The 15,622-nt window shown below is 27.9% G+C and overlaps 1 protein-coding gene across 2 annotated transcripts in view; it reads right to left on the reverse strand.

Moving 5' to 3' along the window:
- Positions 1-2,803: 2,803 nt before the first annotated feature.
- LOC122716551 (tetraspanin-5) overlaps positions 2,804-15,622 on the reverse strand; it is a 50,296-nt gene continuing 37,477 nt past the window's right edge. The window contains exons 6-9 of one of the 2 annotated variants that reach the window (XM_043939744.1): positions 14,759-14,887; positions 14,523-14,573; positions 9,010-9,126; positions 2,804-7,953 (exon numbers count right to left, since the gene is read on the reverse strand). In XM_043939744.1, coding sequence (XP_043795679.1) covers positions 7,885-7,953; positions 9,010-9,126; positions 14,523-14,573; positions 14,759-14,887 — 366 coding nt within the window. In that variant the 3' untranslated portion in view covers positions 2,804-7,884. The remainder of the gene's footprint in view (positions 7,954-9,009; positions 9,127-14,522; positions 14,574-14,758; positions 14,888-15,622) is intronic. The other variant, XM_043939745.1, reaches the window with a different exon arrangement.

The raw sequence follows: 15,622 nt of genomic DNA on the forward strand, positions 1-15,622 counted from the left end.
AATAAAAAATGTAATTATTTTATATATTTTCAAAATATTTCACAAAATTACGAATAATAATACGAAGAGAAACAAATATATATATTTACTTATGTACATGTAGAATTATTTTTTAATAATAATTGCATGAAATTTTTATTTCTATAAAATTTTGAAGAATATCACATCAATTTACAAATGAATCTTTAATTAAAAACATTTGGCACGCTAATTTATTTATATAATGACAATATTTACTTCTATATTTAAAAAAAAATTTTATCATAGCCGACATTGCAATAATTTTACGTTTTATAATAATATAATCTCTTGCATATTAATTGTATTGGTCAAGCGATTAATTATTTTCTTACCTTTAAATTACAATACAATATTTACATGATGTTTTATAAACATTCTTTTTTTCTTTCCTTCACAAAACAATAATTGTGAATGAAAAAACTGAAATAAAAATAAATTAATTATTTTGAGCTTAAAGAAAAGATAATTAAAATAATACATTATGCATAAAAATTAAAACGAAAAAGTCTTTGATATTTTGATCGAATTATTAAAAAAAAAAGAAACAAACAATAATATTAAGTAAATAAACGTAAATAAACGTAGCAATTTTAGAAGAAATAAGGCAACAACAAAAAGCTTGGGAACAATATAATTTATTAAAATAAAAATTGAAAATATAAAACGTAAAATATAAAACGTATGTAATATCTTATTATTTCTTAATTAAGGAAACATTGTACATAATAATTGCAACATAATATGCAATTGTTAAGATTAAAATCTGATTTTTTTCACATTTGAAGTAAAGAATACTTTATTCATTTAATATGTTCAATTTGTTCAAATATATACTTTCTTTTCTTATATCGAATTTAGTTTAAGTTAAAATATTGCATTGAATAGAGTATATTAGGAAATATTATTTGGATATTTCTAAATCTGCATTCAGCACAACTTTTATTATTATTATTGCTGATTTTGATATAATATAATCTAACAATTTATCAAATAATTTATCTATTAAAATGAAAATTTTTTCTCAAAGTATTAATTTATTTAAAAAATAATTTTTTAAATTCAATGCAGATAGATTTTTATCGTTGCGATATTATCGAGGTAATGGCTGTGAAATTTAGACTTAAAGATATCAAAAAGATATTATTCTTATTCATAATAATATCTGTGTGCATCTGGCCTGACATAATATATGAAAATATATGAAAACGCGTAGTAAATACATACATACATATTTATTACTTTAAACAGAGTATATCTCGCAAAAGCATATATAAATCTGATTAATAAATTAATTTAATACGATGAAAATTATATAGATTTATCAAAGATATCAGCATATAATTTATTATTTTCCTTTTATTTGATTATGATTAAACAATTACGAGTTTCACTGAACACATGGAAATTAAAATATTCAATTATATAATCGATTGGTTTTCCAGAGAAATAATATCTGCAAATACTTATTTTTTTATTTGAAATATACATAGAGAAAAAAATGGTATAGTGTTTTACAATGATAGTGATAATATTTAGAAATTGTATTTTAATGTGTTTGAAAAAATATACAAATTTTTTTTTTGATTAATCTTTAACTTTATCCACAGTTTCCTTGAGTTAAATATAGTATCACTTGTACCATTTTTCCTCTAAGTTGCTTAATTATAAAACAATTCATGATCACGGTTTATCACATTTGAATGAAAACTATTGAACATTTATAACATTTGTAGTTTAAAAGTATAACTTATTAATGATTGAAATTATACGAAATAATTTATTTGATACATACATTGAGTATATACTATAATAATCTCAGTAAATAACTGACATATATTTCTTGTGTATAAGTTATTTACTATATGTGTGATATATTATACAAAGTATATATATTGTATATTATGGGAATCTTTTCTTTGTCTTTTTTTGAAGGCAGTAGTTGTAGAAGATAAAACGATATTAAATTCATAAGAAAAAATGAAGTATTAAATACCAAAAAAAAATTTATATAGCTATTGTTAACTTATAATATTTTATATGAATTATTTGTATGTATTTAGATATTTATTATTTTTTTCCCTCTCTAATGTGTAAATAGTTCATTCTGAATTTTTGCAATTATATTATTGATATAATATATAAATCTAAATATAAAACAAAATATGTATTGTTCTGTATAATATAATATGATATCAAAGATAATAATATAAAAAATGAGAGAATGAAATGAATTTTCTATATTATTAATTATATTGATATACATATGATTTAATGTTATATATTGACATTCGTAGTAACAAATATAATGAAAAAAATTTACTACTTAAAAAACTTAAATTAAAAATTTGTACAATATTGAGATAAAACAACTTCAAAATAATAGAATACGAAAATTCATCTGGAATTTTTTTGATTTAGAGAATATCGATAATTTTTTTTGTAACAAATATTATCCTGCAATTACATATTAATATTATTGATTAATATTATAATCTTATATTAACACATTCGTAGTTTCTGATGTAATTTTAACTACATATATCTTTTCAACAATTTACAATTTACAATGTCTATATGTAATTAGCATCATTATAATCAAGTTAATTATCGATAATGTAATTTTGTAATTTTAACAATGATTGCAATCAATAAACAATATTTTTTTTCATCTTTTTTTTTGATAATTTTAATTTTAAAGTCTGGCACTATATAAATTTTTGAAAATTTAAAAAAAAAATCGAAAGACTACGAAAGTGTTAATATATCCCATATTAAAATTCAATTTAATTTAGGGCTGAACAATTTAGGCTGAAAAATTATAGCCTTAAGAAAATGTTAAAACCTGTAAAACAGTTAAAATTTCTTATCCATACACAGTACGAGCAACAAAAATATCAAAATATCGATATTTTAAATTTATGTTTAAAATATCACGTTTTTGGAACACATTTTATCATTATCCAATCGATCATGAATAATATTCAGATATTATTTATTCACAGGTTACAACAATCGTACAAGTTTTGAAAGAAAAAAAATTTTCCATACAAATCTTCATTTATACCGTATTGTAAGAACCATCTTAATGTATATGTACATATGTATATTCGTATAAAAATTATTTGAGGAAAGAACAAGAAAATCAAGATTGAACGTACACCTCTTGATATTCCACTTTATAAAAGAGTATTTTCATCGAAACTGAAAACATTTTCACGTATGCGGGCCAGCCGCTTCATATGTTTATATGCTATCACTAGTTTGGACTCGATACTTTCATGTAATTGTTGTTTTTTTGCTAAATTGATAAAGGAAAAATTTAGCAAGTCAAAAATTCAGAAAAAAAACATAACAATTTTTCACATAATAAATACAAATTAATAAGAAAATTTCGTCTCGAATTAGAAATGGATTTCATTTCATGGGTTTCATGGGTCGAAACTATTCCTCCAAAAATTAATAAATTTTCCCATCGTGTAAAGTTTCCAATTTTTCTGAATTGTTGAATTGCTTAACATCCCTTTGTGAATAAAAATGAAATTTGTTCTTGATAAATTTGGTCTTGAAATATTCAGATATTTCGTGACTGATTTATTTGATCGATATTTATCACTTTTCTGAAATGTAATTTCCGTCAAAATAGAATGTAATTTTGAGATTTTACAGAGAGAGATTGGACCAACGTGTCTTGCCGACGCGTCCCATTAATTAATTAAAACGTTGAATTTATATCCGAAATTGATGTACCAAACGGACGGACTAGAATTAGAATGAATTTCTCTTTGAATGAAATTAATTAAGTTTAATCACAATGCGAGATGCACAATGTTTCGTGCAAGTGGTTAAAATTGGTTAAAAGTATGTACGCAATTAATGCAATTGTTGCAAAATATTGTAAATTATATAATTTTGCTTTTGCATTTTCAATATGATTGTCATTCTCGCTATTTTGTATTCGTGCTCTCTTTCATTATTAACATTAATGTTTTGAAATATATATATATGTATATATCTATATGTATATGCCTTATGAAGCATTATTTATGCGCAATATAAAATATTATTTTTTGCATTAATTAATTACATTGATTTTATAATACCTGTAAATTATTATATATTTTCTTGGAATGATTGAATTGAACAAATGGTTTCTTTTTAAAATATAACTTATTGCTTGTTACATTTTAACACGTGTGTAAAATTAAAATGATAATGTATTTATTATATAAAAAGGTTACTAAAATTTTAAAGAAATTCTATATTTTTAACATAGATATGAAACTTTTAAAATTATACGATCAAAAATTCTCTCGTCTTAACATCTATTTCTCTTTTTTCATTTACTTATAGAAAGTTTTATATCTTTCCTTCATTCTTTCTTTTTTTTATCCATTCGCATACGGATTAGGAACGCAAAAAAGTATGAAGACTCCGTTTGGTACGTTCGTACGGATATATGTACAAATGTATGGGTTGAATATTTACAAGAAGCATGGCATTCTTATTTTATAATTAATAATCCAATTTCATTTTTTTTCCATCCAAAAAGCAAATGTGTATTGATTAAGCGTATTTGCGCTGTTTAATAAACTAAAGGAGAAAAAGAGAGAGAGAGAGAGAGGAGATATATATAGGTAATTATATATAAAATAAATTTCGCAAGAAAAAAGATTACACGAGTTTGATTGATTCGAATCAAGAGGAAAAAAATCAACAGAGTAAGAATTTCGAAGGATAAAATAAAAAAAAAAAATTGAATCGGCGAATATATGTATATAATACTATTAGTCACCAGTTGTGCTCGTTATTTTTCGAGATATACTGACATTTTCTCTGTTTGTTAAACGATCGAGGAAAGTTGCGTACAGAGTGGAATACAATCGTTTGAAATGCGAAAAAGAAATAAAATATAAAAAAATACAATCGTTTAATTTTTAATAATCAGTTAAAATCATCAATTTGAATCAATACATTGTAAAATGATCCGTGAGACTTGTCTCGAGGCATGAGCCGCGGCTAATAACATTAGACCTTGGCAAGACGCGTCTCGATGGAAGCACATAATGTACGTAGTGTATATAAAAAGAGTAAAGGTTATAACTTAATATCAAGTAATTTCATTATCTCGATATTATTACGTGCCTTGAGACAAGTTTCATTAATTAACATTTATACTTAATTGAAATTATTAAATCATCTCGCAAGTAATATCATTTTAAAAGCATAATTTTGATAAAAATTACTTATGTGTATTTTTAATTGAATAATTACTATTCGCAGGATAATTTCCAGGATAATTTCTTTTAATTGAGATTAATTTCTCTTGAATAAAAAAAATTTGTTTGATTCTAAATTTTTTGTCCGCATTACTCTGGGAGAATATGATAGTTCAGTCTGATATTATCGATTAATCTTTCATAATAAAAAAGAATTCTTTGCAATTTTATAATCATCGTAAATTAATTCTGTTTCAAAAGTATAAATAATCTTTAATCCTTCGCGCTTATAATTATTTTTCTAGTTTATTCAACTCTGTTTCCATTATTCTCATTTCAATTTATTTCATTCACATCGGAAGTGACTTCAAACAATTAAAATTATTACTTGCGAAATGTTTCAATAATTAATACCCATATACTGTTTTTTTTCATCATTATCAAGTCGCTATCGTACAACCATGCGATATAATCATCTGATTATCGAGATCCACCGTTTCCAGCAATTCTATCCCAATCTATACACACAGCCACGCATTTATTAAATGCAACGTCGACGATTAACGAACAAATCGGAACGTTGGTAACAACGTTCGGAAAAATCCAGTATTTTCGAACTCGAATCGAGCAACTAGCACCCAGCTTTCGTTCCCGATCGATCGGTGCTGAACCGGGTTGAACCGTGACGAGATACGATACAACAGGCACCTAACCTATCGACAGAGGGAACGTGTCGGCGTGTAACGCGGGATCAATATGCTCGAGCAACCATTTTAACGACCAATTGGAGCAAGTTGGAAAGTTATTGTGTACACTCGCGTATTGTATGGCTTTACCCCTCGTATCACGAGACTTTAATGTGCGGTGAAGTCGGCCGTGTTCACCGCGCCCCCACGACATCGCGTCAATCGACTTTAATACCTCGACACCATTGTACGACGTAAACCGAGCAAGGAACATTCCGTTTTCTTCGTTCTCTCTCCATTGATCAATTGACTCTTCGTTCTTTCGCTTATCTGAACTCATCGGCATTTTTCCTCAGAACAAAACGACAATCTTTTGAGATCGATCACGTCTTTGCGCATCGATATTCGAATGTGTACGTAATGTTGATATATTCGTGAGATACCTTTGAAGGATTGATTCTAGATAATAATATAAATATAAAGATGTACGAGAATTTGAAAATATTTTTGGAAATTTTTTTTTTTTTTTTGAAAATATGTTGTGATATACAAATGTATTGATTAAAAGAATTCACGTCGTGTTTCGAGACGAGCTTCGTCGAATACTCGCTAGAGGCGTGTGTGAGAACTTGAAAATGTCTCAAAAGTATCCTGTGACATATAAATATCGAGATTCGAGAATCTAAATAAGCATTGAATTACTTATTAAAGATGTTCAAGAACTTGAAAATATCGGATCGGATTAAATTCTTGAAAGTATCCTATGTATTTTGAAATGAATTTTGTCGAACATGAACGTGAATTAGAACAATCGAATGAGTATTCGATAATTTGGTTCTTTAAATCTCAAGTATTCTCATATTTGTGTATTTGTAATACTCAAAATTTTGAACGAGTCTCAATCGAAATTTTTGTATATGTCGATTTTCGTGTATTTTGAATTATAGAATTATCCATAGGTGTCGCACGAATATATATATATAAACACATTCGCGTTATAATTGTTTTTGTACACGTGTCTTTCTTTGTTTCGTTTGTCGAATGAAATAATTAATTATTTTAATTAATTTTCGTCGTAAGATATGCTTACTGTCCACGTGTTATATTATAACTATCGAAAATATTATTTTAAAATCAATTTGTTCCTTCAAAGTAATTTTCTTTTAATTTTCTCCTTTTTCCTTATCATTTGCCATTATAATATTTGATAAATGATTTAACGATATGATCACAAATCACAATTTCATAACATTATGTTATAAAATTATCTTTATACCTGAACACAGAGTGTTATTTTATCATTTTATATACTTAATTATAGAAAAATGATGAAATTATTCAACTTATCAGAAATTATCGTTTTCATTGCGACAACGAAACGAAAACCAAATCATTTTCTCTCGCTACTTTTACGACAAAAATACAGAATATGCAACAAGTATTACGCTATATTGTGTCGTCGTCATAAAATAAACGAAACAGCTGTATCAGTTCGATACACATTGTCTCTCGACAACATAATAACGATAATTCATCGTAATTATCAATAAAATTGTGAAACCGTATACACTCGCTTAAACATAATTCGCAGCTTCGTCATTAACGCTTATACCTAATTTACAAAATGAAAACGGATCACCACGTGTGCGATCAAATTTCGAAATATCTTATTTCCGAATAATTTATGGGAAACGACGAAGATAAAAGTGCGGAAAATCTTCGATATTTTTCTTTTCTTTTTTAACAACCGGCGGATGAAAGAAATGTTTCGTGTCGACTTCGTTCAGACTTCGTTCTTCGTGATCTTCTTCTGAATCCTGGTGTCGCGTGGAATGGTGTCGATTCTCACGTCAAAGGTCTCCTATTTATCGAGAACTTGGACGATTATCCCAAATCGATCAACGCAATTGATTAGCATCTATTAGGATAAGATGCTAGACTGCCGTGGGGGCTCTGAATTGTCAATGCCACTTTGCCTTCTGAGCGAATATGTCTGCTCGGAGATTTTGAGCGAAACAGATCCCCAAAATCTGGAAATAACAGTGGAAATTACACGATTAATGATGAGAGAAATTTGTTCAATTGAACAGATAACACGTAATGATGGATCAAGTGTTAGTGCGATTAATTTGTGCTTGTGATATTTTCTAAGGTAAGGTCATCCTCTTAATAATTTTCGAATTAATAATTTAAAAATTGAAGATAATGGATTAAAATGATTTTTTTTTTAATCGAGTAGAGAAAGAACGGCAAGTTGTATTTTGGCACAAATTAATGTGTGAAATGACTTTTTTTTTTCGTTGGCCTCGTGCAACGATTAACATCTATCGCATTTTCAAGCATTCCGTGTATATACATGCTGAAATATGTATATATATAAGCAGAATGGAATCTGTTTTGTGTGTGTATAATCGCGTAATTCCATGTGGAAATATAAATCGAGAAGGAAAACATTTTTTTGATTTGGTTTTTGGAAAAAAAAATGGAAATTAAAAATTTGCGAGATATACATATGCGAATTATTTGACTCAATTATTCTCAATTGAATTATTTTTGGAAAAATGTTATTTCAATTTATCATGGAATAAGTTTTGAAGTGTTGAAATTTTGTTCTACATTATATATAGACATATTATATAGAATAACATTCTACTAATAATTGTAATCAAATTCACGTATTCATTATTCACAAATTTTCTCAATTTCTTTCGAATGAAAAAAATATTATTCTTTTTTTTTTTCGATTTACGTATCGTGCACGTAGAATCATCTATTCCCGTTGTAACATTTATTCAATCCCATTCTGTTTATTTGAATAGCACATATGTACGTTATAGTGTTTCACCATACGTTTCATTTTTATTTCAAAAGTATTTTTAAAATCAAAAACAAAATGGAAAACAAATTTCAATAATAAATTCGATGAATGAACAATGAAGTAAAATAGTTTGTTTAATATTCCACTCGATAATCGTGCGAATATCGAGAAATCGAAATTTCGATGTGTAACGAAGATGTAAGATTACGTAAGAAGCAAAAAAAAAAAAAAAAAAAAAAGGATGTGATTTGAAAATAATAAAATATACCTGCGCAAAGGCCGTGGCAACCGCCCCAGTTACAATCGCAAGAAGATTTCGTTCGACCCATTCCTCCCCAGCTTGAATACAACCTTTTTCATAAATCACTTTGGCAACTTCAAAGTTCTGGAAAACAAAGGCGATTGGCTACTTTCGCTTACCGTGTTGTATTCTCGAACCTCGCGAATGTAGTTGTTAGTCCAACACAATTTAGTTTAGAAAACAGCGTGAAATTTGTTGAGAGAAAAACAAAAAAGAAAGAAAAAGAAAAAAAAAATAAGGAAACAGTAGATAGAATGGAAGAGGAAAGAAGTATAATCAATGAGTTGTACGACCAATTCCAAAATGGAAGCCAAGTTGATCGACTTGAACTTTTTGAAAAGTTCTTAATTTTAAGATTAAAATGTTAAATTAACAGTTTAAGTTTCTGAAATTCAAACGATTTAGTTGATGAAGTTGATTAATTTGCAGTTTGGGTTTTTAAATCATAAATTTAATCTTCGATGTCACGATAAAATTGTTGTATATTTTTGAGACTTTAATTTTCAGAAATTAACACTTTAGTGATAGTGACATAGACATATTGTCTGGCCTGTTTGTTCATTTATGACCATGACTTGCTAAGTTTTACACGTTTTTCGTCGTATTTGTTTTGTAATATCGTGAAATGATGTATGTACATCATTCGTCTACGTCTATCCCAACTTCGCAGTTTTGTGTAACTAATGGAAAAATAATTTATTGAAAAATTCCTTCAAAAATGAAAAAAAAAAATAAAAAAAATCTATCGATAAACGCACGTCTTATGCAATTCTCAAAATATTCGTTCAATTAATAACATCGTTTAATTTTTAATTCTAACTATCATCTAATCTAAATCAACGAATATAATCTAAATGAGAAAATGGAGAAGGAAAAAAAAAACTTTCTTTTTCATTTTCTTCGATAAAAAAAAAATTCCAATTTACTTATCGTTCAAATTTTTCTTATCTTAAAACGAGATCCAATTAACCTAGACTGTGTGTGGCCGCAGAGAAGTGCTCGTGAGAATAAGTAATCCAAATATTCAGAGATGGCTAGATGACTCGAAGTCACGTAGCTATCAGGTGACACGGGATCGAATGTTTGGAAGATGCGTGGGAGAATTTAGAAGTGTAATTCGATGTTGCGGCCACTAAAGAGGAGGGGGCATATTATTTCTAAAGAATTTCATCACGATGGATGACGAGCTTTGAAAGACACCCAATAATATTAAAAAATATTAATTAATTTAAATATCATATTGGATTTTAATTCGGCAAAATAAATTTTAAGCGAATCGTTTATAATAAAAATTTATTTTATTAGGATAGAATATGGAAAATATATACTGCAATTCTACAAAGGAGGAAATATCTTGAGATGGACAATTATAAATACCTAACACTTTGATCGATAATAAAAAAAAAAATATTATTTAACCCAATAGTCTTATTTTTTTTTAAATATAACCATGAATATTTCGTCTTTGAATTTTTTAATTCCAATTCCAAGCATAAAAAAATAAGCGATAGTCTGTTTGGACTTAAAATTTTTCGATTTATTCGTCTGCGAAATATGAAAAAAAGGAAGAGAAATTGATAAGAAAGTAGCCGGGGGTACAAGCCGTCTGTGTAAAATGTCACGTCAGTACGCGTAGGGTAAGTAACAAGCCCACTTTATTACAAGCCGCCTTACATCCACCTCTTAGAGTTGGGAGTAACCACGCAAAGCTTTTAACTCCCTGCTTCGACCCTGTTCTCTTTGCCTTCTTTCGCCCCCTGTCTAACTTTCCGCCCCGTTTCCAACCGGAAACCTTTTTCGCGACTTCGCTTCTATTACGATATCGCGATGTTGCGCGGCTCCCTCATTAGCAAGGTGTTAGATGCTCTAATTACTTGAAGAGTCTTCAATCCAGAAGTTTTAGCCAACATGAAAACTGCTAATTTATTCCGTCTTGCTACTTCGACAACAGAAAAGAAATCGTTCGTATTTGGTTCTGCTTTAGAATTAATTAATAAGTGGTAGATTTGTTTCTTCCGAGTGTCGTTCATTAATATTTTAACCCTTTGCAAGCGAACATTCTGTACTTTCGATAGATTAAATTTTCTGAAATGAAATTATAAATTAAAGATCTAAATTTTTGTGAAAATTGTATATATTTGGAACTTTTATCTAATTTTTGTAACTTTGATGCCGCTGTAGTAGCGGTATTCATCCGCCGCAAAAGATTAATTGTGCAATTATCATATATTTTATCGTGTTATTTATCAATTTTTCAGTAATTAGAAAGTATAATTATTTTTCCTCGAGTTAATGGATCGATAATTTTACGTTTCAGAATTATTTTAATTTATGATCGAAATATAGTGTGCCTGTATTTATATTCTAAATTTTCAGAGACTATATTTTGCATTCTAATGAATGATACACGGAATATCCATAGCAACGACACAGCAGTGAGATATTTCATCCGCGAAAAAAGTAATTTCAAAATAATTTTGAAATAAAAATACTTAAAACTAATTTTTACAGTAAATTTATATTTTTTTAAAATAAAATAATGGTTAAATTTCAACAAATTTAAAGCAAATTACCTACCTAATATTATAGCTATACCTTTAAAATTCTAAATATATAAATGCAAACATTTCGAGAATGGATTTCCATGAAAATAATAACGCCACCTGTCAAAATTCAACAGAGATGAATTAATAGTTGACAAGAGCGAGGAGATAGTCGCGGCTGAAATATTTATTCGTTTACCACTTGCATGTCGTTTACGTTTCGCTAGACTTTTATTACATATACCGAGGAAGGAAATGTAATCTCCCAAATGTCACGATTATACAGCAACTTCGTCATAATTTATTGTCCTGATTATCAGCTAGGAAAATCTACTAAATATATATATATATATATATATGTGTGTGTGTGTGTGTGTATGTATGTCATATTTTAAGCTCATGTAAGTGGTCCATTTATCATACTGCTAGGAATGGATATTTCACCTACGTTTCTATCCATAATGTTATACATTTTATATCATATATTAAGGAAGAATTAAATGGATTAAACGAGTCGTGGATGTTAAGAAACTTTCAGATAAAATTTGTTTCGTCTAAGAAAATTAAAAAAGAGTAGTTATATGCTCAAGTGCATATATTATTTTATATATAATATTAAATTGACGAAATTGCTCATTCTGGGATTAATATAAAGTAAAACTTTCATATCCTGTGTTGTGTACTCTCGTGGTATTTCGTATTTCCCATAAGATCCATTTTGTCCACCTCAAATTTTTTCCAAACTTTGAAAAATTCTAAAATTATTCTCTCCTGTTTAATACTTTTGTATCTTCTTTATTCGATTTTACTTAATTAATTGTTAAAAATGTTTTTTTTTATTAACGATTAATAATAAAGTTTTGCTTGAGAAATTAAAATAAATTAAAATAATCTTTGTCCTTTTGTTCGTATCGTATATCATAATCATATATCATTAAAACTGAAATATAATAATACTGCAAAATTGATAATATCTGTAATCAATTATTATATAGCATATTACGAGCATTGTAATTTACCAGATTGGCAATAATATCGCAAATGAAACATTAAATTTCAATTTATACTTACCGTTCTAAGCTAAATATACGAACTATAAATATGGATCGTTTACCAATTTGTCCACGTGCTTATTAAAATTTTCAATTACTCCTACGTACTTACTTGCTTTTAACGTAGCCACGTGAATAATAAAACGTTTTCAAACGTGCACCTGGTCATACACGTGTTATTAACACAACGAGAATATATCATTAAATAATGTGCTCTAAGCAAATGAAATAAAAGATGCGGGATAAAATAAATAATTGAAAATACTTAAAACATGGTACACTTTACATTTATCATGCGACACCATGTTTGCAATTCGTTATTTCGACTAAGATATACATCTTTCGAATAGTTGAAACTTTCTCCCAATTCTTTTAATCAAATTGTTTATTATTTTTTTTTTTATAAAATTTACACGCTATTCGTGCTTTAATTTTACATTATTCACGATCATCTTATCAAACCTTTTTTTTTAAAAATTTTGTCACTTTTATTATTCGAATTACAAATTCAGATAATCATAATTTAATGAAAATTATCATACAGAGGAGAAAGTTTGAACTCTCGCGTAATACGATCAAAAGTACGTATTTCAATATGTATTGTACCTGTAAAACCATAGTGCTGACAACCGTACCAGCGACAGGTACGAGATTCAATTCTAGCCATTCTTCGCCTGCTCTTAGACAGCCTCTCTCGTATATACTCCTCTCCCCAGTCTGCGTTTACCCAGGGTTATATGAATAAACAGAATGATTGAAAAGAAACCACCACGCTACAAATGTCATTTTGCCTTTAGAAGATTACTTTATTCGTGCCTGCGGCATGCTAATAACGCGTACAAACATCGACACCCAGCTTTTGTAATACTGTGTCACCAGCTAGCTATTTTATCCTTTCTATCTTTCACTCTCGTGTCACGTTTGCCAATGTAATACCTACTTATCAGTGAATTATATGTTCGCTGGCACAACCACAACTATTCGAATAGTGGAGAAAATTTTGAACTACTTGGATACAAGGTAGAGGGGATTAAGCGTTACAACGTGTTCACCCCGAATTGAACGAGAACAGATGGAGAGAAATTTAAAAATTTAAAAATAAAAAAGATGGAGATAATAAAAATTTACAACGAGTCGAGGAATTAGAAGGAATTTTTTCTTTTTTTTTTTTTTAAATGGAATGGTAAACTGTCGTTGAATAAAACATCTTTTTAAACACTTTTTTAAAACTTTGTCTCTGTTTTGCACAGTTGATTGCATTATAGTAAAAAATATTTTAAGAGGATACGAAAAATAAAAGAATTCACATTGAATTTATCTTTTCCATATCCTCTTATGTTAAGTTTCACTATAATTCTACAATTACGTGAATATTAGGAAGATTTAGGTATATAAATAAATAAAATAGTATATAATTTATATATAAAATAAAAATTAGTTTTAAAGAAAACAGTATGTAGTATTATATTTACTCCATCCTGTATGCGACGAGCACACTACTAATTTAATATATACTCTGTATAATAAATTTATTTTTCAGAAATTAATTATTGCGCTATATTATTAAGATTTTAGAATGCAAAGCGTAAGAAATAGCGGATACTATTTTTACTTTAACCAATATCTATACTCGAAGTCATTAATTAACGAATGTTAATAAATAAAGTATATGATGTATTATAATAATAAGAAGAAAAAAAAAAAGAAAGCAGAGAAATGAGAAATGATTTGAGAAGAATCGCAGAAAATGGTGAAAATGAAAATGTCGTTTCAAAATAGACGAATAATGGTACGATCAATGCGATAAATTAACGACGAAGAGCTTACTTAGCACAACATTTAGCCTTAAATATTACATGAAAATTATTTGAAAAAAATTACTCACGTAGCTAGGTTTCCTAACATCGTAGCCGCATTGTTTATTTTTGATAATCTCCTGAAAATGTTAAAAAAAAAAAAGAAGAAAAAAAGTATTACTAAACAATTTACAAGACAAATTTATATTGCAATTAAATCAGTTTTCAAAAAAATATTCAAATTGAATTGAATTATAAACACACACAAAAAAAGAGGAAAAATTATAAAATATTTTTTATATAAAATGGAAAGAACGGAAATTACATTTGGTTTTCGTTTACAACAGCTAAAAGGCACGCCGCACGCTTCTCTCGAGCCGATGTCGCTCGATGAACAATTGAAGTAATTGTTGCGATCCCAGTCTTTAGGGCCCTCGATGCCGCAACACTGTAACTGTGAAATGGATAAAAAGTGTATTATCGTACTTTCATCGAAATCGATTTTCGATAAATTTATTTTCAAAATAAAAAAAGAAAAAGGAGAAAAGAAAAAGCATGACGCATTGATATCGATATAATTTAGATAATTTCAAGTTACGAAGTTCTTATTAAAGAGAAGAGAAGAAGTTTTTTAACGACTGTTCATAAAAGCTATATGTATAAAATACTAGATATCTTCTTTTGATCTTGTAAAAAAACTGGCGGCTTTAAAAAGTTTTTGATAGCATCAATTTACCATCCCTTCACTTTTTCTTTCTTTGTTTTAAAAAAAAAATAATAATCCTTTCTTAAGATTACTAATATCCTGCAAAGCAATCGATGTCACAGATTTCAAATCTATTTCAATTTAATATTTTAAATCATATTATTGACCTTAACGTGAAAAATAGAAGATCCTTGTTCGATTCTATCGTCAGAAAATCAAAGTATTTCATCGATTCGTATAGAAATGCAAGCGCAGCTGGAATAGCGATGGTGGTAATGATGTTGCAAGGGTTTGAATCAACGTAGGATAAAGAGGATTGGTACTGCAGTTTCACTATTGACAGTATTGCCGGAATTGTGGTGGCATGCCGGCGTTTCCATTGAAATCTCGCAAACCACAATTGATTGGCAAACCATTAATTATTGAGTACTGCGATAAGACTTTAGCTTAGATATTTTTAACATCGCAATTTTCATTTTGATT

Source organism: Apis laboriosa, unplaced genomic scaffold (assembly GCF_014066325.1).
Source record: "Apis laboriosa isolate Shangri-la unplaced genomic scaffold, ASM1406632v1 scaffold47_cov149, whole genome shotgun sequence".
Taxonomy (NCBI): Eukaryota; Metazoa; Arthropoda; class Insecta; order Hymenoptera; family Apidae; genus Apis; species Apis laboriosa.